The 25,118-nt window shown below is 51.2% G+C and overlaps 1 protein-coding gene across 3 annotated transcripts; it reads left to right on the forward strand.

Annotated features, from left to right (window-relative positions):
• The first annotated feature begins 70 nt into the window (after nt 1–70).
• On the forward strand, nt 71–23,613 carry slc16a8 (solute carrier family 16 member 8). 3 transcript variants are annotated; one of them, XM_072588419.1, is made up of 5 exons: nt 71–318; nt 5,336–5,570; nt 9,282–9,425; nt 16,006–16,881; nt 21,705–23,613. In XM_072588419.1, exons 2-5 carry the CDS (start codon nt 5,351–5,353, stop codon nt 22,034–22,036), a joined length of 1,572 nt encoding a protein of 523 aa, XP_072444520.1. In that variant the 5' UTR covers nt 71–318; nt 5,336–5,350; the 3' UTR covers nt 22,037–23,613. The 3 variants fall into 3 exon arrangements, with proteins under 3 accessions (XP_072444520.1, XP_072444521.1, XP_072444519.1); XM_072588418.1 differs by lacking the exon at nt 71–318 and adding an exon at nt 1,218–1,652; XM_072588420.1 differs by lacking the exons at nt 71–318; nt 9,282–9,425 and adding an exon at nt 1,216–1,652.
• The last annotated feature ends 1,505 nt before the right edge of the window (nt 23,614–25,118 follow it).

Here is a 25,118-nt window from a genome sequence, read left to right on the forward strand (position 1 = left end):
ACTTTGCTGCTGTGAGGGATTTGCCTGGCTTTGTGAGGCTGGGGATTACCACCAATTCCAGCTGTAAGACACATGCCGTTTCCCTCCGGCTGGAGGTGAAATCTCTCACGGACGAGCTCAGGGATTTTTGGGATAAGGCGATTCGTTCTTTGCCGATTGGGTGAAGCCAAGTTACAGCCCAATAGCCAAGAGTTGACTGGGTCAGGGACGGGGTGATGAAGCTGACTCTGGGACAAGGAGCTGAATCAAAACTTCTACCAACACCAGCAACGTTCACTAGAGCCTGGGTACCATCTCGGCAGAGGGAGCCCACTGCTGGTGAGTGGGAATTGTCAGCTGGACTCTATCATGGAATCCCCTTTGTTCAGAAAACTTCAAGTCTATTAACTCTCTCACAGCCAGACCAGAAACTTTGGAAAGACTGAGGAAAGAAAGTCAGAGCTGGCTCAGTGGTTAGCACTGCTGTCTCACAACGCCAGGGTTTCAGGTTCGATTCCAGCTTCTGGCCACTGTCTGTGTGGAGTTTGCTCATTCTCCCCGTGTCTGTGTGGGTTTCCTCCCATAGTCCAAAGATGTGCCGGTTAGGTGAATTGGCCATGCTAAATTGCCCATAGTGTTAGATGCATTAGTCAGGGGTAAATACAGGGTAGGGGAATGGGTGGGTTGCTCTTCGGAGGGTCAGTGTGGACCTGTTGGGCCGAATGGCCTGTTCCCACGCTGTAGGGAATCTAGTCTAATTGAAGATGGAGGTTGAGGGTGGTGGAGGTGAGAGTGAAGAGGAACAGTGAGGTGAGCTAGAGGTTCACCAAAGACCTCACTTCTCCCATCTGCTGACTTCTTGCCCTCAGCTCCCAGAGCTCAGGGATTGCTTCCTGAAGCTCACCTGGATTTATAGCCACTGGGAATATGTTCCCCCATTTAGGGAATGGATTCTGGTTTAGGGAATTGGTGAGGTACTTGTGAGGCCACAGTTAGAACTCAACAAACAGTTTTGGGGCCCCTTATTTAAGGAAAGACAGACTGGCATTGGAAGCAATCCAGAGAGTGCTCACTCAGCTGCTCCTGGGGATGGAGGGACTATCTCCATGGAGTGGAGGAGGTTGGGCTTATGCTCATTAGACTTGAGAAGAGCAAGAGATGACTTTGCTGTAACCTCTCCCCTCCCCTGAGGCATGGTCACCCTCAGATTAAACCCACTGCCAGTTGTGTGTGTGTGTGTGTGTGTCTCTCTCTCTCTCTCTAATGAGAGAGCAACCCGAAGGAACTGTAACTCTTTGACATGTTGCATTTTGAATGGGGAACTGAAAAGTGAAAAGCTGAAAATGTGTTGCTGGAAAAGCGCAGCAGGTCAGGCAGCATCCAAGGAGCAGGAGAATCGACGTTTCAGGCATCAGCCCTTCTTCAGGAATCTGATCTCCAGCATCTGCAGTCCTCACTTTCTCCTGAAATGTGAAAAGAACTATAACTGACAAGAAGCTGAGTACAGAAACCTCGATCATACTTACTGTCAATCCTGGTTCTAAAGACAGACACATTGGGGAATTCTGTATTTACTTCAATGCACCTGGGAATACTCCACCTTCACTGTGGTACCCAGTGAGGGTGTGTGTATGTCTGGACAAGTGGGCTATAATCGATGTATTTCAGCCACTGTCAGTCTATAGCTTTTGTATTTCTGTAGATGTTTGTTGATAGTTCGTGTGTATCTGTACAAGACTGTATGACTTATGCACATGCACAGGCAATAGACTGTTTATGGAGTGATAGAGTCATAGAGGTGTACAGCAGGGAAACAGACCCTTCGGTCCAACCCGTCCATGCCGACCAGATATCCCAACCCAATCTAGTCCCACCTTCCAGTGCCTGGCCCATATCCCTCCAAACCCTTCCTATTCATATACCCATCCAGATGCCTCTTAAATGTTGCATTTGTTCCAGCCTCCACCACATCCTCTGGCAGCTCATTCCATACACGTACCACCCTCTGCGTGAAAAAGTTGCTCCTTAGGTCACTTTTACATCTTTCCCCTCTCACCCTAAACCTATGCCCTCTAGTTCTGGACTCCCCCACCCCAGGGAAAAGACCTTGTGTATTTATCTTATTCATGCCCCTCATAATTTTGTAAACCTCTATAAGGTCACCCCTCAGCCTCCGACGCTCCAGGGAAAACAGCCCCAGTCTGTTCAGCTTCTCTCTGTAGCTCAGATCCTCCAACCCTGGCAGCATCCTTGTAAATCTTTTCTGAACCCTGTCACATTTTCCAGCATCTTTCTGATAGGGAGGAGACCAAAATTGCACACAATATTCCAACAGTGGCCTAACCAATGTCCTGTACAGCCGCAACATGACCTCCCAACTCCTGTACTCAATACTCTGACCAATAAAGGAAAGCATACCAAACGCCTTCTTCACTATCCTATCTACCTGCGACTCCACTTTCAAGGAGCTATGAACCTGCACTCCAAGGTCTCTCTGTTCATCAACACTCCCTAGGACCTTACCATTAAGTGTATAAGTCCTGCTAAGATTTGCTTTCCCAAACTGCAGCACCTCATATTTCGGAACATCCCAGATGGCCTCCATCTTCAAAGACCACAATTTCCCCTCCCTCATGGTCAACAATGCCCTCCAGTGCGTCTCCTCCACATCCTGAACCCCTGTCCTTGAACCCTACCCCTCTAATCGAAAGAAGGACAGAAGTCCCCCCCCCCCCCCCACCCCAGTCCTCACCTTCCACCCCACCAACCTCCATGTACAACGTATCATCCTCTATCACTTCCACCACCTACAAACGGACCCCACCACCAGAGATAGATTTCCCTCCCTACCCCTATCTGCGTTCTGCAGAGACCATTCCTCCACGCTTATAGCTGTATGTGTGCAGTCTAATGATTGCTCATACCTGAACGTGTGTTGGAGTTAGTCTGCAGATATGGGTCTTTTTTTGATAGTTCTGTGTGGCATCTGTATCCCTACAGAGCCATTTCCTGATCTGTGCGCGTGGGTAGGTCAGTGCATGTCAGGGTGTGTCAGTGTGTGTCTCTGTGGGTCAGGGTGTGTCAATGTGTGTCAGTGTGTGCCAGGGTGCGTCAATGTGTGTCAGTGTGTGCCAGGGAGTGTCAATGTGTGTCAGTGTGGGTCACTGTGTGTCTCTGTGGGTCAAGATGTGTCAGTGTGGCCCAGGGAGTGTCAATGTGTGTCAGTGTGTGTCTCTGTGTACCTCTGTATGTCAATGTGTGTCTCTGAATATCTCTGTGGGTCAGGGTGTGTGAGTGTGTGTCTCTGTGGGTCAGGGTGCGTGAGTGTGTGTCTCTGTGGGTCAGGGTGTGTGAGTGTGTGTGAGTGTGTATCTCTGTGGGTCAGTGCGTATCAGTGTGTATCTCTGTGGGTCAGGGTGTGTCAGTGTGTGTCTCTGTGTATCGCTGTGGGTCAGTGTGTGTCAGTGTGTATCAGTGTGTATCAGTGTGGGTCAGGGTGTGTCAGTGTGGGTCAGGGGTATCTCTGTGGGTCAGGGGTATCTCTGTGGGTCAGGGTGTGTCAGTGTGTGTCTCTGTGTACCTCTGTGTGTCAGTGTGGGCCAGAGTGTGTCAGTGTGTGTCTCTGTGGGTCAGGGTGTGTCAGTGTGGGTCAGGTGTATCTCTGTGGGTCAGTGCGTGTCAGTGTGGGTCAGTGTGTGTCAGTGTGTGTCTCTGTGTGTCAGTGTGTTTCTCTGTGGGTCAGGGTTTGTGAGTGTGTGTCTCTGTGTATCTCTGTGGGTCAGTGCGTGTCAGTGTGGGTCAGGGGTATCTCTGTGGGTCAGTGTGGATCAGGGGTATCTCTGTGGGTTAGGGTGTGTCAGTGTGGGTCAGGGGTATCTCTGTGGGTCAGTGTGGATCAGGGGTATCTCTGTAGGTTAGGGTGTGTCAGTGTGGGTCAGTGGTATCTCTGTGTGTCAGTGTGGGTCAGGGGTATCTCTGTGGGTCAGGGTTTGTCAGTGTGGATCAGGGATACCTCTGTGGGTCAGGGTGTGTCAGTGTGGGTCAGGGATACCTCTGTGGGTCAGGGTGTGTAAGTGTGGGCGTGTCAGTATGGGTCAGGGTGTGTCCGTATGGGTCAGGGATATCTCTGTGGGTCAGGGTGTGTCAGTGTGGGTCAGGGGTATCTCTGTGGGTCAGGGTGTGTGAGTGTGGGTCAGGGTGTGTGAGCGTGGGTCAGTGTGTGTCAGTGTGGGTCAGGGATACCTCTGTGGGTCAGGGTGTGTCAGTGTGGGTCAGGGGTATCTCTGTGGGTCAGTGTGGGTCAGGGTGTGTCATTGTGGGTCAGGGGTATCTCTGTGTGTCAGGATGTGTCAGTGTGGGTCAGGGTGTGTCCGTATGGGTCAGGGTGTGTAAGTGTGGGTCAGGGTGTGTCAGTGTGGGTCAGGGGTATCTCTGTGGGTCAGGGTGTGTCAGTGTGGATCAAGGGTACCTCTGTGGGTCAGGGTGTGTCAGTGTGGGTCAGGGGTATCTCTGTGGGTCAGTGTGGGTCAGGGTGTGTCATTGTGGGTCAGGGGTATCTCTGTGTGTCAGGGTGTGTCAGTGTGGGTCAGGGTGTGTCAGTGTGGATCAGGGTGGGTCAATGTGAGTCAGGGTGTGTCACTGTGGGTCAAGGGTGTCTCTGTGTGTCAGTGTGGGTCGGGGTATCTCTGTGGGTCAGAGTGTGTCAGTGTGGGTCAGGGTGGGTCAATCTGAGTCAGGGTGTGTCAGTGTGGGTCAGGAGTGTCTCTGTGGGTCAGGGTGTGTCAGTGTGGGTCAGGGGTATCTCTGTGTGTCAGGGTGTGTCAGTGTGGATCAGGGTGTGTCAATGTGAGTCAGGGGTATCCCTGTGGGTCCAGGTGTGTCAGTGTGGGTCAGTGTGTATCTCTGTGTGTCAGTGTGTGTCAGGGGTATCTCTGTGGGTCAGGGAGTGTCAGTGTGGGTCAGGGTGGGTCAATCTGAGTCAGGGTGTGTCAGTGTGGGTCAGGAGTGTCTCTGTGGGTCAGGGTGTGTCAGTGTGGGTCAGGGGTATCTCTGTGGGTCAGGGAGTGTCAGTGTGGGTCAGGGGTATCTCTGTGTGTCAGGGTGTGTCAGTGTGGATCAGGGTGGGTCAATGTGAGTCAGGGGTATCCCTGTGGGTCCAGGTGTGTCAGTGTGGGTCAGTGTGTATCTCTGTGTGTCAGTGTGTGTCAGGGGTATCTCTGTGGGTCAGGGTGTGTCAGTGTGGGTCAGGGTGGATGTGGTCGGGCAGTCACGGTGGGTGGGGGTCTCTGACCGTGTCTCGGTCTCCCCCACCTCCTCCCCTCGGTAATGTTCCTGTTGTGGTGTGTTTATTTTTCAGACTGGGGGTTTCCTGATGGGCCACTCGAAGCCAGGAGGGTGTCCCAGCAAAGAAGCCCCTGACGGGGGTTGGGGCTGGATGGTGCTGATTGGCTGCTTTGTGATCACTGGATTCTCCTACGCTTTCCCGAAAGCTGTCAGTGTTTACTTCAAGCAGCTGATGCACGAGTTCCACATTGGCTACAGTGACACTGCCTGGATTTCCTCCATTATCCTGGCCATGCTCTACGGCACAGGTAACCGCCCAGTCTGAGCCAGGATCGGATCCTGGCTTTATCCTCCAACCCTGCAGGGGGCGTTCAAACCACTGACGGAGAGGCAACAGGTCACAGAGGACAATGGGGGCAGAGAATTATGGGGAGTGGAGAGTGGAGGAGCGGGGAGGATAGGAAGGGTGGAGGAGGCAGAGAGTGGAGGGGCTGGAAGGGAGTGGAGAGGGTGGAAGGGGGTGTGGAATGCGCTTGGGTGTAGGGGTGATAGTTGGGTGTGGGTGGGTATGGGCATGGGGGTGAAGTTTGGGTGTGGGGGTTATGGTTGGGTGTGGGGGGTGATGGTTGGGTGTGGGGGGTGATGGTTGGGCGTGGGGGTGGGTTGGGCATGGGGGGGTGATGGTTGGGTGTGTGGGTTTGGGTTGAGGGTGTGGGGGGATGATGGTTGGGCATGGGGATGGGTTGGGTGTGGGGGGTGATGGTTGGTTGTGGGGGTCTGATGGTTGGGCATGGGGGGTGATGTATTGGTGTGGGGGGTGATGGTTGGGCGTTGGTGGGTGATGGTTGGGTGTGGGTGGGGTAATGGTTGGGTGTGTGGGGTTGTGGTGGTTGGGTGTGGGGGTGTGATGTCTGGGTGTGGGGGTGGGTTGGGCATGGGGGTGATGTCTGGGTGTGGGAGTGTGATGGTTGATTGTGGGGGGTCGGTTGGGCATGGGAGGTGATGGTTGGGTGTGGTGGATGATGGTTGGGTGTGGTGGGGTGATGGTCGGGTGCATGGGAGGTGATGGTTGGGTGTGTGGGGGGTGATGGTTGGGCAAGGGGATGTGATGGTTGGGTGTGGGGGGGTGGGTTGGGTGTGGGGGTGAGGGTTGGGCATGGGGGTGATGGTTGGGCATGGGGGGTGATGGTTGGGTGTGTGGAGGGGTGATGGTTGGGCATGGGGATGTGATGGATGGGTGTGGGGGGTTGGGTTGGGTGTGGGGGGTGATGGTTGGGTGTGTGTAGGAGTGATGATTGATCATGGGGGGTGATGGTTGGGCGTGGGGGTGATGGTTGGGTGTGGGGGTGGTGGTTGGGTATGGATGGTGATGGTTGGGCATGGGGGTGGGTTGGGTATAGAGGGTGATGGTTGGGTTTGAGGGTGATGGTTGGGTATGGAGGGTGATGGTTGGGTTTGAGGGTGATGGTTGGATTTGAGAGTGATGGTTGGGTGTGGAGGGTGATGGTTGGGTATGGAGGGTGATGGTTGGGTTTGAGAGTGATGGTTGGGTGTGGAGGGTGATGGTTGGGTGTGGAGGGTGACGGTTGGGTTTGAGGGTGATGTTTGGGTATGGAGGGTGACGGTTGGGTATGGAGTGTGATGGTTGGGTATGGAGGGTGATGGTTGGGTTTGAGGGTGATGGTTGGGTATGGAGGGTGACGGTTGGGTGTGGGGGGTGATGGTTGGGTATGGAGGGTGATGGTTGGGCTTGAGGGTGATGGTTGGGTTTGAGGGTGATGGTTGGGTATGGAGGGTGATGGTTGGGTATGGAGGGTGACGGTTGGGTTTGAGGGTGATGGTTGGGTATGGAGGGTGATGGTTGGGTATGGAGGGTGACGGTTGGGTTTGAGGGTGATGGTTGGGTTTGAGGGTGATGGTTGGGTATGGAGGGTGACGGTTGGGTTTGAGGGTGATGGTTGGGTATGGAGGGTGACGGTTGGGTTTGAGGGTGATGGTTGGGTTTGAGGGTGATGGTTGGGTTTGAGGGTGATGGTTGGGTATGGAGGGTGATGGTTGGGTATGGAGGGTGATGGTTGGGTTTGAGGGTGATGGTTGGGTATGGAGGGTGATGGTTGGGTGTGGAGGGTGACGGTTGGGTATGGAGGGTGATGGTTGGGTGTGGGGGGTGATGGTTGGGTATGGAGGGTGATGGTTGGGCTTGAGGGTGATGGTTGGGTTTGAGGGTGATGGTTGGGTATGGAGGGTGACGGTTGGGTTTGAGGGTGATGGTTGGGTATGGAGGGTGACGGTTGGGTTTGAGGGTGATGGTTGGGTTTGAGGGTGATGGTTGGGTATGGAGGGTGATGGTTGGGTATGGAGTGTGATGGTTGGGTATGGAGGGTGATGGTTGGGTGTGGGGGGTGATGGTTGGGTATGGAGGGTGATGGTTGGGCTTGAGGGTGATGGTTGGGTTTGAGGGTGATGGTTGGGTATGGAGGGTGATGGTTAGGTTTGAGGGTGATGGTTGGGTTTGAGGGTGATGGTTGGGTATGGAGGGTGATGGTTGGGTTTGAGGGTGATGGTTGGGTATGGAGGGTGACGGTTGGGTTTGAGGGTGATGGTTGGGTTTGAGGGTGATGGTTGGGTATGGAGGGTGACGGTTGGGTTTGAGGGTGATGGTTGGGTATGGATGGTGACGGTTGGGTGTGGGTGGTGATGGTTGGGTATGGAGGGTGATGGTTGGGCTTGAGGGTGATGGTTGGGTTTGAGGGTGATGGTTGGGTATGGAGGGTGATGGTTGGGTTTGAGGGTGATGGTTGGGTTTGAGGGTGATGGCTGGGTATGGAGGGTGATGGTTGGGTTTGAGGGTGATGGTTGGGTATGGAGGGTGACGGTTGGGTATGGAGGGTGACGGTTGGGTTTGAGGGTGATGGTTGGGTTTGAGGGTGATGGTTGGGTATGGAGGGTGACGGTTGGGTTTGAGGGTGATGGTTGGGTTTGAGGGTGATGGTTGGGTATGGAGGGTGACGGTTGGGTTTGAGGGTGATGGTTGGGTTTGAGGGTGATGGTTGGGTATGGAGGGTGACGGTTGGGTTTGAGGGTGATGGTTGGGTTTGAGGGTGATGGTTGGGTATGGAGGGTGATGGTTGGGTATGGAGGGTGACGGTTGGGTTTGAGGGTGATGGTTGGGTATGGAGGGTGTCGGTTGGGTTTGAGGGTGACGGTTGGGTTTGAGGGTGATGGTTGGGTTTGAGGGTGACGGTTGGGTTTGAGGGTGATGGTTGAGTATGGAGGGTGACGGTTGGGTTTGGGGGTGATGGTTGGAGACAGTGTTTGGGGCAATGCTGAGGCGTTTGGGTGTGATGATGGGGCATTCCCTGCTGGAGCTGATGGACTGCAGGAGTCAGCACCCAGGGGATTCCTTACCCTGTGTCCATGATCTCCATCTCCAACACCTGAGGTGGTGATCCTAGAAGTAAAATCCGGCCATCGGCATGGGGAGAGAAACCAGGAAACTCCAGGGCAAAGGTCACTGGAGACACATAACTCGCTCAGAATGGTTCCCCAAGCCAGAGACAGCGAGACATTTGCAGGGGCTCACTCAGCAGGAAGGATGTCGAGGAAGGTCAGGAGGAGATTCATTGGAGTGGGACATTGTGGAAAGGGGAGAGGTTGGGATTATTCTCTTTAGAACAGAGAAGATTAAGGAAGGTATTAATTGAGCTTCTTTAAAATAATGAATAAGCTTTGATAGAGAGAACAGAGAGGACTGTGGGAAGAGGCTGAGTTACTGGGAAAGTGCCAGAAACAGCTCCTGTCTTAAAACCCCCTCAACCTCCATCTTTTTAATTGCACTGCCAGGTACCTCCACTGGGAGGGGGTGTTTGCCACGAAGGGTTGACGTGTTTTTCCCGGTGATGGTGAGTCAGGACTCAGGCCGTTCCTGTTGTGAGTGAGGGGTTGGTTGCTGGCAGGGAAGGCACTGAGTGTGTGTGTGTGTGTCTCTGTCTCTCTCTGTCTCTCCCTCTCTGACACAGGGCCCTTGTGCAGTATTGTGGTGAATCGTTTCAGCTGCCGCCCTGTCATGTTGGTCGGAGGTTTACTGGCTTCCTCTGGAATGATTCTTGCATCCTTTTCTGCGAACATCACCCAGCTATACCTGACTGCTGGGGTCCTAACAGGTACCTGACTTCCATCAGCTCAGCATGATGCCATTGGTAACCGTCATCAGCTCCCTGAAATGGCTCTTCTATTTAATAGATTCATCAAAAGCATATAACAGGGTGGTTCGATTCCTGCCTCGGGTGACTGCCTGTGTGGAGTTTGCACGTTCTCCCCGTGTCTGTGTGGGTTTCCTCCGGGTGCTCCGGTTTCCTCCCACAGTCCAAGATGTGCAGGTTCGGGTGGATTGCCCATAGTGTTAAGGGCTGTGTAGATTAGGTGTGCTAGCAATGGGTAAGGGGATGGGGTCTGGGTGGAGTGTCCTCTGGTGGATCAGTGTGGACTTGTTGGGCTGAATGGCCTGTTTCCACACTCTGAGGAATTGATGAAAATGATCGAACCCTCGACTCTGACAAACGTTCATGGGGGTAAGCAACACTGCAGCTTGATTGACTCACTGGAGCTGGAGATCTGTGTCCCCCAGAGTCAACCAAGGGCTTGTCAATGTTCCTGGGGGATACAGTTCGGAACCAGGTCTTCTCTGCAAATGTCCTTTCAAAGCTATCACGAGCTCATCTCTCCTTTGCCCCCATACTCTTAGCAGCAACAGCCCACACTTCTCTCCAATCCTCCAGTGCACTGTCTCCTCCTTAATCCATGTTCGAATCCTTCCGTGTGCCATTGGGATTGGGATCTTTCCCAGTACTCTCTCTCTCTCTCTCTCTCTCTCTGACCTGCCTTCTCAGGATCTGGGGAGGGGGGAAAGGATTGTTCTGGGGGTGCAGGGTACTGCGTCTATTCTCATCCAACTGGGATCGAGAGCCTACTTGCAATGTTCCATGTATCTCTCGAAGATCTATCCTTGGCATCTCCTATTCCTCCCTAATATCCATCGGGTCAGTTACTCTATTAAAGGCATTTTATCAATGAAGATTTCTGTTTTAATCTTTATTTCCTCTTCCCAAATTATTTCTCCCTCATCCTGTCCTTGAATCTTACCCCCTCTTTCTCCTGGTCCTTCTCTCTCTCTCTCTCCTCGAGTCTCTCTTCCTCTCTCTGTTTTTCCTTCAGTCACTGACAGGATGGAGGTTGAATTGACCAATAATGACAAGGAAAATCTACAGCCCAGGTCCAGGCCCTTCGGCCCTCCAAGCCTGAGCCGATCCAAATGTACTGTCTAAACTTGTCGCCCAATTCCTAAGCATCTGTACCCCTCTGCTCCCCACCTACTCGTGCATCTGTCCAGACGCATCTTAAATGAATCTACCATGCCAGCCTCTACCACCTCTGCTGGCAATGCATTCCAAATGCCCACCACCCTCTGTGTGAAGTACTTACCGCGTGTATCCCCCTTAAACGTTCCACCTCTGACCTTGAAAGCATGACCTCTCATTATTGAATCCTTCACCCGGGGAAAAAGTTTGTCTCTCTCCACCCTGTCTATACCCTTCATGATTTTGTAAACCTCAATCAGGTCCCCCCTCAATCTCCTTTTTTCTAATGAAAACAAACCTAACCTACTCAACCTCACCTTCCATACCAGGCAACATCCTCGTAAACCTTCTCTGCACCCTCTCCAAAGTGTCCACATCCTTTTGGTAATGTAGTGACCAGAACTGTACACAGTATTCTAAATGCAGCCGAACCAATGTCTTGTATAATTTTAACATGACTTGCCAGCTCTAATACTCAACACCCCGTCTGATGAAGGCACGCAGACTATATACCTTCTTGACCACTCTATCCACCTGTGCAGCAACCTTCAGGGTACAATGGACCTGAACTCCCAGATCTCTCTGCCCATCAACTTTTCCCAAGGCTCTTCCATTCATTGTATAATTTGCTCTGGAATTAGTCTTGCCTAAATGCATCACCTCACATTTGTCTGGATTGAACTCCATCTGCCACTTTTCCGCCCAACTCTCCAGTCTATCTATATCCTCCTGAATTCTCTGACAGTCCCTTATGCTTTCTGCTACTCCACCAATCTTCGTGTCATCTGCAAACTTGCTGATCATACCAACAGTGCCCTCTTCCAGATCATTTATGTATATTACAAACAACAGTGGCCCCAAAACTGATCCCTGTGGAACACCACTGGTCACCTTTCTCCATTTCGAGACACTCCCTTCAACTACTACTTTCTGTCTCCTGTTGCTCAACCAGTTCTTTATCCACCGAGCTAGAACACCCTGCACACCATGTGACTTCACTTTCTCCATTAGTTTACCATGGGGAACCTTATCAAACACCTTACTAAAGTCCATGGATATGACATCAACAGCCCTTCCTTCATCTATCAACTTGATCACTTCCTCAAAGAACTCTATTAAGTTGGTAAGGTACGATCTCCCCGCTACTCTTTCCTACCTTCCCCCACCCTCCTCTCTGAGAGTCCAAAAGATGTGCAGATTAGGTGAATTGGCCATGCTAAATTGTGCATAGCATTCAGGGATGTGTAGGTTGGGTGGATTAGTCATGGGAAATGCAGGGTGATAGGATAGAGTAATGGGTCTGGGTGGGATCCTCTTCAGAGGGTCAGTATGGAATTGTTGGGCCGAAGGGCCATTTTTCACACTGTAGGGATTCTATGCTAAACAGCTGGCCAATGGGACAGATTACTTTGTGGCCAATCAGGGCACAGGAAAGCAGCCTAAAAGATGCTAATCCCAATTCCTTGAAGTACCCACCTACATGGAAAAGACAGGATCCATCCCTGACAGAAACATGCACCTCGCGCCCATTTGAAGAATTGAGGGAACTGCTGTCTTGTAAGTATGAGGCAGACCCCAGTCGCCCACTGTCTGGGAAACTCAAAGAGACAGCCATTGTTTGGTCTAACACAACTTCATAATGTGACCGTTGTTCCTCCAGCCTTTGGACAATGCTATCAAGCAAGGAGAGGTGATGACCTGGTGGTATTATCTCTAGGCTATTAATCCAAAGGCCCAAGTAATGTACTCAAGACCCAGGTAATGTACTGGAGAGCCAGGTAATGTACTGGAGACTCAGTTATGTACTGGAGTGTCAGATAATGTACTGGAGACTCAGGAAATGTACTGGAGAGTCAGGAAATGTACTGGAGATCCAGGTAATGTACTGGAGAGTCAGGTAATGTACTGGAGAGTCAGGTAATGGACTGGAGACTCAGGTAATGTACAGGAGAGTCAGGTAATGTACTGGAGACCCAGGTAATGTACTGGAGTGTCAGGTAATGTACTGGAGACCCAGGTAATGTACTGGAGACTCAGGTAATGTACTGGAGAGTCAGGTAATGTACTGGAGAGTCAGGTAATGTACTGGAGACCCAGGTAATGTACTGGAGAGTCAGGTAATGGACTGGAGACTCAGGTAATGTACTGGAGACCCAGGTAATGTACTGGAGTGTCAGGTAATGTACTGGAGACCCAGGTAATGTACTGGAGACTCAGGTAATGTACTGGAGAGTCAGGTAATGTACTGGAGAGTCAGGTAATGTACTGGAGTGTCAGATAATGTACTGGAGACTCAGGTAATGTACTGGAGACCCAGATAATGTACTGGAGAGTCAGGTAATGTACTGGAGACCCAGGTAATGTACTGGAGAGTCAGGTAATGTACTGGAGACCCAGGTAATGTACTGGAGAGTCAGGTAATGTACTGGAGACTCAGGTAATGTACTGGAGAATCAGGTAATGTACTGGAGACCCAGGTAATGTACTGGAGAGTCAGGTAATGTACTGGAGACTCAGGTAATGTACTGGAGAGTCGGGAAATGTACTGGAGACCCAGGTAATGTACTGGAGACTCAGGTAATGTACTGGAGACCCAGGTAATGTACTGGAGACCCAGGTAATGTACTGGAGAGTTAGGTAATGTACTGGAGTGTCAGGTAATGTACTGGAGACCCAGGTAATGTATTGGAGAGTCAGGTAATGTACTGGAGACCCAGGTAATGTACTGGAGACTCAGGTAATGTACTGGAGACCCAGGTAATGTACTGGAGACCCAGCTAATGTACTGGAGAGTCAGGTAATGTACTGGAGACCCAGGTAATGTACTGGAGAGTCAGGTAATGTACTGGAGTGTCAGGTAATGTACTGGAGACCCAGGTAATGTACTGGAGAGTCAGGTAAAGTACTGGAGACTCAGGTAATGTACTGGAGACCCAGGTAATGTACTGGAGACTCAGGTAATGTACTGGAGACCCAGGTAATGTACTGGAGAGTCAGGTAATGTACTGGAGACCCAGGTAATGTACTGGAGAGTCAGGTAATGTACTGGAGACTCAGGTAATGTACTGGAGACCCAGGTAATGTACTGGAGACCCAGGTAATGTACTGGAGACTCAGGTAATGTACTGGAGACCCAGGTAATGTACTGGAGAGTCAGGTAATGTACTGGAGACTCAGGTAATGTACTGGAGACCCAGATAATGTACTGGAGAGTCAGGTAATGTACTGGAGACCCAGGTAATGTACTGGAGAGTCAGGTAATGTCCTGGAGACCCAGGTAATGTACTGGAGAGTCAGGTAATGTACTGGAGACCCAGGTAATGTACTGGAGAGTCAGGAAATGTACTGGAGACCCAGGTAATGTACTGGAGACCCAGGTAATGTACTGGAGACTCAGGTAATGTACTGGAGAGTCAGGTAATGTACTGGAGACCCAGGTAATGTACTGGAGACTCAGGTAATGTACTGGAGAGTCAGGTAATGTACTGGAGACCCAGATAATGTACTGGAGAGTCAGGTAATGTACTGGAGACTCAGGTAATGTATTGGAGAGTCAGGAAATGTACTGGAGACCCAGGTAATGTACTGGAGACCCAGGTAATGTACTGGAGACTCAGGTAATGTACTGGAGACCCAGGTAATGTACTGGAGACCCAGGTAATGTACTGGAGAGTCAGGTAATGTACTGGAGACCCAGATAATGTACTGGAGAGTCAGGTAATGTACTGGAGACCCAGGTAATGTACTGGAGAGTCAGGTAATGTCCTGGAGACCCAGGTAATGTACTGGAGAGTCAGGTAATGTACTGGAGACCCAGGTAATGTACTAGAGAGCTGAAAATGTGTTACTGGAATAGCGCAGCAGGTCAGGCAGCACCCAAGAAGCAGGAGAATCGACATTTTGGGCATGAGCCCTTCTTCAGGAATGAGGAGAGTGTGCCAACCAGGCTAAGATAAAAGGTAGGGAGGAGGGACTTGGGGGAGGGGCGTTGGAAATGCGATAGGTGGAAGGAGGTTTAGGTGAGGGTGATAGGCCGGAGTGGGGTGGGGGCGGAGAGATCAGGAAGAAGATTGCAGGTTAGGAAGGTGGTGCTGAGTTCGAGGGTTGGGACTGAAACAAGATGGGGGGAGGGGAAATGAGGAAACTGGAGAAATCTGAGTTCATCCCTTGTGGTTGGAGGGTTCCCAGGCGGAAGATGAGGTGCTCTTCCTCCAACCATCGTGTTGCTATGGCCTGGCGATGGAGGAGTCCAAAGACCTGCATGTCCTTGGTGGAGTGGGAGGGGGAGTTGAAGTGTTGGGCTACGGGGTGGTTGGGTTGATTGGTCCGGGTGTCCCAGAGGTGTTCTCTGAAACATTCCTCAAGTAGGCGGCCTGTCTCCCCAATATAGAGGAGGCCACATCGGGTACAGCGGATGCAGTAAATGATGTGTGTGGAGGTGCAGGTGAATTTGTGGTGGATATGGAAGGATCCCTTGGGGACTTGGAGGGAAGTAAGGGGGAAGGTGTGGGCGAAAGTTTTGCATTTCTTGCGGTTGCAGGGGAAGGTGCCGGGAGTGGAGGTTGGGTTGGTTGGTTGGTTGGGGTGGGGGGGGGGGTGTGGATCTGACGAGGGAGTCACGGAGGGAGAGGTCTTTTTGGAATGCTGATAGGGGAGGGGAGGGAAATATATCCCTGTTGGTGGGGTCCGTTTGGAGGTGGTGGAAATGACACCGTATGATATGGTGAGGACCAGTGGGGTTCTGTCCTGGTGGTGATTGGAGGGGGCAGGGCTCAAGGGCGGAGGTAATGTACTGGAGAGTCAGGTTTGAATCTTGCCATGTCGAATGGTGGAATTTAAATTTGATAAAAATCTGGTGTTAAGATTCTCATGATGACCATGAAACTACTGTCAGAAAAGTCCGCTGTGTTCCCTAATGTCCTTTTGGGAAGGTGATCTGCCATCCGTGCCTGATCCGGTCTACATGTAACTCCAGACCCACCGCAATGCGGCTGATGTGTGACTCCACACTGGGGATGGGTAATAAATGCTGGCCAAGCCAGCCACACCCTCACCCCATTAAAACCAAATCAGATCCCACCTAAACCTGCACTTCTCTTCCGGGTGGGGGGAGGGATTCCACAGACTAGTTTCACCATTAAAATACTTTATTCTCACTGAACAGTTTGATTATCCAGAATGTCTTTTGTACGGTTAAAAAGGTTTGTCGAACCCAGAGAAACGACAATGTCTCAGCTGATATTGGGCAACGTCTTCAAATCTCTTGCCCAGATAATGTCTGGGTCACCCCCTTTTGAAACCCAGCCCTGACCTTACAAATGGAGTCTCAAATCTTCAAACAGATTCATCATCTTTCGGGTGAGAAACTGTCTCTGTCTCCTTGCAGGTCTTGGACTCGCTCTGAACTTCCAGCCATCGCTCATAATGCTGGGCAGGTACTTTGATAAGAAGAGGCCATTGGCCAATGGGCTAGCAGCAGCGGGGAGCCCGGTGTTCCTCAGTGCCCTCTCCCCATTCGGCCAGGTCCTGCTGGATTATTACGGCTGGAGAGGGGGCTTCCTCATCATGGGGGGGCTGTTACTCAACTGCTGCACGTGTGGAGCTGTCATGAGGCCTCTCGAGAGTCTGAGGCAGAGCAGCAAAGACCAGCCTGAAGCCAAGGAGATGCTCCCCACCACCAAGGCCGAGGTGACCGGCCTGGAGCTGGAGAATTCTCAACAGGTCGTGACCAGAAACAGCACCAAGGACGGCAGCAGGAAGTCAGGAACAAACAAAAAAAGCCAGAAGCTCCTGGATTTCAGCGTATTCCGGAGCCGGGACTTTGTCATCTACACCATCTCCAAGTTCATCCTGGTCCTCGGCCTCTTTGTGCCTCCGATCATGATTGTTAACTATGCCAAAGACATGGGGATCCCCGACACTGAGGCTGCCTTCTTGCTCTCCATCATCGGTTTCATTGACATCTTCGCTCGGCCCCTGAGTGGGGTGGTCGCTGGCCTGGATCTGGTGCGGCCGCGGGTCGCCTACTTTTTCAGCTTCTCCATGTTGTGTAACGGACTGACCGACGTCCTGAGCGCCAAAGCGGCCACCTACAGCGGCTTGGTGGCTTTCTGCGTCTTCTTCGGGGTGACCTATGGGATGGTGGGAGCTCTGCAGTTCGAGGTTCTCATGGACATCGTCGGCTCCCAGAAATTCCCCAGCGCCATCGGCTTGCTGCTGCTCATTGAGGCCTTCGCTGTTCTCATCGGACCCCCCTCGGCAGGTCAGATACCCCCCTCAGCAGGTCAGATACCCCCCTCAGCAGGTCAGATACCCCCTCAGCAGGTCAGATACCCCCCTCGGCAGGTCAGATACTCCCCTTGGCAGGTCAGATACTACCCTCGGCAGGTCAGATACCCCCCCCTTGACAGGTCAGATACCCCACCTCGGCAAGTCAGATACCCCCCCCTTGACAGGTCAGATACCCCCCCTCGGCAGGTCAGATACCCCCCCTTGACAGGTCAGATACCCCACCTCGGCAAGTCAGATACCCCCTCGGCAGGTCAGATACCCCCCTCAGCAGGTCAGATACCCCCCCTTGACAGGTCAGATACCCCACCTCGGCAAGTCAGATACCCCCTCGGCAGGTCAGATACCCCCCTCAGCAGGTCAGATACCCCCCTCAGCAGGTCAGATACCCCCCTCGGCAGGTCAGATACTCCCCTTGGCAGGTCAGATACTACCCTCGGCAGGTCAGAAACCCCCCCACTTGACAGGTCAGATACCCCACCTCGGCAAGTCAGATACCCCCTCGGCAGGTCAGATACCCCCCTCAGCAGGTCAGATACCCCCCTCAGCAGGTCAGATACCCCTCAGCAGGTCAGATACCCCCTTTGGCAGGTCAGATACCCCCACGGCAGGTCAAATACCCCTCAGGAGGTCAGATACCCTCCTTGGCAGGTCAGATACTACCCTCGGCAGGTCAGATACCCCCCCCCCCTTGACAGGTCAGATACCCCCCTCGACAGGTCAGGTACCTCCCTCAGCAGATCGGGTACCCCCCCCTTGGCAGGTCAAGTACCCCACTCGGCAGGTTAGATACTACCCTCAGCAGGTCAGATACCCCCTCGGCAGGTTAGATACTACCCTCAGCAGGTCAGATACCCCCCTCAGCAGGTTAGATACTACCCTCAGCAGGTCAGATACCCCCCTTAGCAGGTCAGATACCCCCCTTAGCAGGTCAGATACTCCCCTCGGCAGGTCAGATATCCCCCTCGGCACCCCCACCCCCAACACCCTGCCCCCAAGACACCCCACTGCCCACACACCCTTCACTTCAACACACTCCACTACCCACTCCTCCCCCTCCCCAACACCCTGATCTCCGATACACCCCACTCTCCACATCCCCCACTAACACCCTGCTCTCCGATACATCCCACTCTCCACACCCCCCTCCCCAACACCCTGCTCTCTGATATGCCCCACTCTGCACACACCCACCTCCCCAACACCCTGATCTCCGATACACCCCACTCTCCACATCCCCCACTAACACCCTGCTCTCCGATACACCCCAAACTCCACACCCCCCTCCCCAACACCCTGCTCTCTGATATGCCCCACTCTGCACACACCCCCTCCCCAATACTCATCACTCACTAACCCTGCCACTCTTCAATATTCCCCACCCTCTCCATGACCAATTTCAATGCCCATTCACAAAAACTCCTATCTAACACTCCCACAGACACTGTCCCCTATCCCCTCACTAGTCTTCAAAACCCCCAAATCACAAAATAAACAGGGAGGGAGAAGATGAAATATGAGGGTAAGCTAGCCAGTAATATACAGGAAGACTGTGAGAGTTTCTATAGATATATAAAGGGCAAAAGAGAGGCAAAAGTGGACATTGAGCTGCTGGAAAATGCCGCTGGAGAGATAGTAGTGGGGAACATGGAAATGGCCAAAAACTGAATAATTACTTTGTGTCAGTCTTCACGGTGAAACACACGAGTAACACCCCAAACATTCAAGAGAGTGAGGGGGCAGACCTGAGTATGAAGGTATTAGATAAACTGAATGGCCTGAAGGTGGATAAGTCCCCTGGACCAGATGGACTAAATCCCAGAGTTCTCAAGGTGATAGCTGAAGAGATAGTGGAAGTGTTAGTGGTGATCTTTCAGGAATCGTTAGAATCAGGGAGGGTCCCTGGGGACTGGAAACTCAATAACGTGACACTCCTGTTTAAAAAGGGGGTAAGGCAAAAGACAGAAATTTACAGATCGATTAGCCTAACCTTGGTCATGGGCAACGTGCTGGAATCCATCGTGACGGATGAGATTTCTGAATATTTGGAAGTGTATGGTAAAATAGGGCAAAATCAGCATGGTTTCATCAAGGGGACGTCATGCCTGACACATCTGCCAGAATTCTCTGAGGAAATAAGGAGCGGATTAAACCAAGGATAATCAATGGATGTTAGCTACCTGGACTTCAAGAAGGCATTTGACAAGGTGCCACACAAGAGATTACTGAGTAAGATAAGGGCCCATGGTGTCAGAGGCAAGGTGCTAGCATGGATAGAAGCTTGGCTGTCTAGCAGAGAGTGAGGATAAAAGGATCCTTCTCAGGGTGGCACCCAATGACAAGCAGTATTCCGCAAGGTTCAGTGTTGGGACCACAACTTTTCACTTTATACATTAATGATCTAGATGAAAGAATTGAGTACATTCGGGCTAAGTCTGCAGATGATACAAAGGTAGGTGGAGGGACAGGTAGCTTTGAGGAGGTGGGGAGGCTGCAGATGGATTTGGTTAGGTTCGGGGAGTGGGCAAACAAGTGGCAGATGGGAGTCTAATGTGGGAAAGTGTGAGGTCATGCACCTTGGTCGGAAGGATAAAGGCATGGACTATTTTCTAAAGGGGGAGAAAATTCTGAAGTCTGAAGAGTAAAGAGACTTGGGAGTTCTAGTCCGGGATTCTCTCGAGGTGAACTTGCAGGTTGAATCAGTAGTTACTAAGGCAAATGCAATGATGCATTAATTTTGAGAGGATTTGAATATAAAAACAGGAATGGTACTCCTGAGGCTCTATAAGGCTCGGGTCAGACTGCATTTGGAGTATTGTGTGCAGTTTTGGGCCCCATATTTCAGGAAGGATGTACTGACCCTGGAGTGTGTTCAGAGGAGGTTCACGAGAACGGTCCCAGGAATGAAAAGCTTAACTTGTGAGGAATGTTTGAGGACCCTGGGTCTATACTCGATGAGTGGGGGTGTGGGTGGGATCTAACTGAAACTTACAGAATACTGAATGGCCTGGACGGAGTGGATGTTGGGAAGATGTTGCCATTGGTAGGAGAGACTAGGACCTGAGGGCACAGCCTTAGAGTAAAGGGAAGAGCCTTTAGAATGGAGGTAAGGAGAAACTCCTTCAGCCAGAGAGTGGGGAATCTATGGAATTCACTGCCACAGAAAGCTGTGGAGACCAGGTCACTGAGAATATTTAAGATGGAGATAGATAGGTTCGTGATTGTCAAGGGGATCAAGGGTTACAGGGAGAAAGTGGGAGAATGGGGTTGAGAAACTTATCAGCCACGATAGAATGGTAAAGCAGACTCAATGGGCTGAATGGTCTAACTTCTGCTCCTATGTCTTGTGGTCTTATGATGTCCCAATGCCCTGCCCAATACCCCATGTGCTCCAGATTCCATAACTGTCTCAAAACCCCATGCGCATAGACCAACTCCTAATGTCCATTATCCAATATCTACTGCACCAAATCCACCCCCCCCCCCCGCAAATAAAATCCACACTCTTAGATAACACATCATCTAAAACCAGAATCCCAATGCTCACACTCTCCAAAAATCCTAGGCCCACTCCAAATAGCACCACCAATAACAATGTTCCAAGGCCTAATAAACCCCTGCTCCTATAGTCCACCCCAAACACTTGAGCCCTCACACTCCCATTGTCCAATCCACCTACCCCCCCCTCCCTAAAATCCCACCCTGAATACCACTCCTCTCCAATGGGGATGGGAGGGATTCACCCTGGGCACGCAGACACACTGGGCAGGTCCTGTAAGACCACAGAAAACTAACTTGGAAATGAGAGGTACCAAAGAGGAGCTCCTCAGAGCAATTCCTTACATTTTGGTGGTGCCATGATGAGCCCTGGTGTGTGTGGGGGCCCCCTGGTTCCATGTAAATAACCTCCTGGTTGGTGCCTGGGATAGGAGCGGGGTGGGGGATGCAAAAGACCTGAAGACTTCCCTCCCACACCCCCACCACCAATCCCGGGGGTGGGGGGGGGGTGCAGCCAGTGTGGCCCCTCTGTAAATACGTCTGATTTTATAACCTCCATTTCTGGGATGGCCTTGTGTTTGTCAACCAGCCTCAGCACCATCAACACTTAGATGCTGTGCTGTGATTGGGCCAGAGCCAGTGGATTCAATAACAGCCAGTTAGGCTCCAGGAGAGCAGGTCACTCGGTCCGGCTCCCACCTGGTAATGGAAATATAAGCACTACCACAGTTGGGGGTCATGTGGGGGGTGGGGGTGTTATAAAAAAGGAAAAAAAAAGAGTATATATAACCAGGAGATTTAGAGTGTCCTCAGTTTCGAGCACTGACTCTGTGCTGGCTGGAGGCCACAGTAAAAGAAAAAAAGAGTAAAAGAGAAAAAAGATAAACCTGGGAACCTCAGAGACTCCCAATGTCCTGACCCTTCCCAAAGTTCAGGGGGGGCACGATGGCTCAGTGGTTAGCACTGCTCCCTCACAGCACCAGGGACCCAGGTTCGATCCAGGCCTTGGGTGACTGTCTGTGTGGAGTTTGCACGTTCTTCCCCTGTATCAGTGTGGGTTTCGTCCCACAGTCCAAAAGATGTGCAGATCAGGTGAATTGGCCATGCTAAATTGCCCATAGTGTTAGGTGCAGTAGTTAGGGAGGAAATGTGTCTGGATGGGTTACTCTTCGGAGGGTCGGGTGTGGACTTGTTGGGCCGAAGGGCCTGTTTCTGTCGGGGAATCTAATCTAAAGTTCCTGGTCTTGTGGTAGTGAGCTGTGAGGGAATGGGCTGTAACTCAGACTGTCCCTCTTACAGGGCACCTGGTGGATGCTTTCAACAACTACCAGCTCATCTTCTACATGGCTGGCTCAGAGCTGATACTCTCGTCTGTGTTTCTGTCCGGAGCGTTTTATCTCTGCCTCAGACAGGAGCAGCCCAAGAGCAGTAAAGGACAGCAGCAAGTGGAGGAGCTGGCCTTGGGGGAGAGCGACACGGTGCAGGACTGCACGGGGGATCTGTGTGAGAGCCTGAAGGAGGAAGGATCCCTGGAGCAGAGCCTGAGTGGACTTCCCAGGGACCGCAGTGGGACTGGCGCAGACACCGGAGGTACAGAGTGTTCCGAGCAACATAGAAAGACCAGTTTATAAATAAAAGCTCAGGCAAAACAGAAAAGACCACTTCGGGCGCGGCCAGGGACTGGGTACACACTGATGCAAATAAATCAATCCTGAGGAAAAGTGCTGGAGGAACAAAGGCCAGCTCCCCTCATTCCCCCAACCCTTCCGCCCTTCTCACCTGTCCCTCAGTTTTCTGCTTCTCTCCCCTGCCCCTTCCCTCATGATGCTGCCCGATCAATCACTCAGTCTCTCACTCTCAATTGGACTTTCCCATTCACTGGTAAACCCCGCTGCCCTCCATTCAATCCTCACTCACCTTCCCATTGGGGCCTGGGGGTGTAGGCTGCCTGTCCAATTAGCCTGTTCCCTTTCAGGCCCTTCCCTTTCCTATCCCTCCCCCACCCCATCTTTTTTTCACATTGACTAATTTCTCATTCTGGCCTTTATCGTGTCCCCCATTGCCGTTGCCCCATTGTCTGCCTGTTATCTTTTCCTTCCTGGCCCTCTCTTCTGCCTCCTTCCTCCCTCATCACCTTTCCCTCTCTTGTTCCCCCCTCTCTCCCCCCCCCCCCCCCCCCCTGCCTCTTCCCGTCTTTCCGCTCCCACTTTCTCTGCTTCTCCTGCACTTTATCCCGCTTTCTCTTTCCCACTCTCCTGTTCACTCTTCCTCTCATTTGCCCCTCATCCCCATTAATTCCCCATTGAGGCAGCATGCTCAAATTCTCTTTCTCCGTCTCCCTCCCACGTCTGCTTCCTTCTGAATCAGACTGGAAAAACACAGCAGGTCAGGCAGCATCCGAGGAGCAGGGAAATCGACCTTTCGGGCAAAAGCCCTTCATCAGGACTGAAGGCAGGGAGGCCTCTCCACCCTGGAAGCTACCAGCTCCTGCTGCGTTTTTCCAGCACCACTCTGATCTAGATTTGGAGATGCCGGTGTTGGACTGGGGTGTACAGAGTTAAAAATCACACAACACCAAGTTATAGTCCAACAGGTTTAATTGGAAGCACTAGCTTTAGGCACGTCGCTCCTTCATCAGGTGATAGTGGAGGGCTCGATCCTAACAAAGAATCCATGGGTGACACGGTGGCACAGTGATTAGCGCTGCTGCCTCACAGCGCTAGCAGACCTGGGTTCAATTCCCGCCTCAGGCCGACCGACTGTGTGGAGTTTGCACATTCTCCCTGTGTCTGTGTGGGTTTCCTCTGGTTTCCCCCCACAGTCCAAAGATATGCAGGTCAGGTGAATTGGCCATGCTAAATTGCCCATAGTGTTAGGTAAGGGGTAAATGTATGGGTGGGTTGCGCTTCGGCGGGTTGGTGTGGACTTGTTGGGCCGAGTGGCCTGTTTCCATACTGTAAGTAATCTAATTTATAGCAAAAATTTACAGTGTGATGTAACTGATATTATACATTGAAAAATTGATTGTCTGTTAAGCCTTTCATCTGTTAGAATACAGTGATAGTTTCACAGAGAACACAGAGGGGGGGCTAACACCTTCAACATATTGTCTAGCTATCACCATTGTTAACAGCTAACCTAGGAATGCAACTTTTTTAAAAAAGGTTTTGTAATTTACGCATGATATTCTAACAGATGAAAGGCTTAACAGACAATCAATTTTTCAATGTATAATTTCAGTTACTTCACACTAAATTTTTACTATAAATCCTGTTAGGATTGAGCCCTCCACTACCACCTGATGCAGGAGCGTCGCTCCGAAAGCTAGTGCTTCCAATTAAACCTGTTGGACTATAACCTGGTGTTGCGTGATTTTTAACTTTGTACACTCTAATCTAGACTCTGATTCCCAGCATCTGCAGTCCTCACTTTGCCTTCCTTCTGGAACGCTCAGACATCGGTTTTCAGTCTATCAGTTTCACATCGATACACCCAACCCTGGCTGCAATAGTATGGCTTTGAGTGAAAGTGGAATTTGTCAGTGATGTCTTACAATAAACAGCTGGAGAGAAAAGAAATAAAATTGTATCAGAAACAAGGAGCGTGTGGAAGTTGGTTGAGCAGATTTCAGTAAATCCAACAAACAATGGACAAAGGTAGTCCCACCGCAGTGTAACTGATGAGCCTTGTGTGATGTACAAGGTGAGGCTATGTGTGTGTGTCCAGGAATATGAGTACTCGAGAGACAATCAGCAAATGTGAACATACCACCAATAGGAGAGTGAGAATGTTGTGAGACTGTGTGCGAACGAGGGTAAGTGTGAGAGATAGAGTACGAATGAGGGTGTAAGTGAATGAATTGGGGTGGCATGGTGGCTCAATGGTTGACACTGCTGCCTCACAGTGCTAGGGTCCTGGGTTCCGTTCCACCCTCAGGCGATTGCCTGTGTGGAGTTTGCACATTCTCCCCTGACTGCGTGAGGTTTCCTCTGGATGCTCCAATTTCCTTCCACTGCCCAAATATGGGCCGGCCATGCTAAATTGCCCACAGTGTCCAAGGATGTGCAGGGTAGGTGGGTTAGCTATTAGACGTGCAGGGATAGATTAGGAGGGATGGGCTAGGTGCTCTGATTCCACCCTGGAGGGACACTGAGTGTTCACTTACATATTAATTGAATATTCAAAATCACCAATAACTTTTGACAGTCCTGTCCCTATCTGTCTTTTCAAAAGGATTAATTTATATTTAACAGTTCTGGCCTTCTCATTGATTTTCTTCTCAATAAAAGCCTCATTCTGTTCCATTCAGTTTGTTGTGAAAAAAACCCTTTGAACGTAAACCACTTCTGAGTGATAACCATCCCTTATCCTCACCAGCAACTCGTCAAACCCGGTAAAATTCCTCTCCACCTTCCAGACTGACTGACAGGAGCTTATTAGAAATGGCTAGATAAGCCAGAGTGATTAGACAACATCTTACAGAGGAAGGATACCAAAGACATTATTAGTTGAGACTAGGGGATCCAAACTCAATGGTGAGCAAAGTATTTGAAAAATCCGAGGGACAGAATTTATTACCATTTAGAGAGGCAATTATTAACCAAGGATAGTCAGTAAGGTTTTGTCAAGGGAAAATCATCTCCTATGGGTTTGGTGGAGTTTTTTTTTAAGTGATGACTAGAGGTGTGTTGATGATGACAGTGCAGTGGATGT

This window comes from Chiloscyllium punctatum, chromosome 18, assembly GCF_047496795.1.
Source record: "Chiloscyllium punctatum isolate Juve2018m chromosome 18, sChiPun1.3, whole genome shotgun sequence".
Lineage (NCBI taxonomy): Eukaryota > Metazoa > Chordata > Chondrichthyes > Orectolobiformes > Hemiscylliidae > Chiloscyllium > Chiloscyllium punctatum.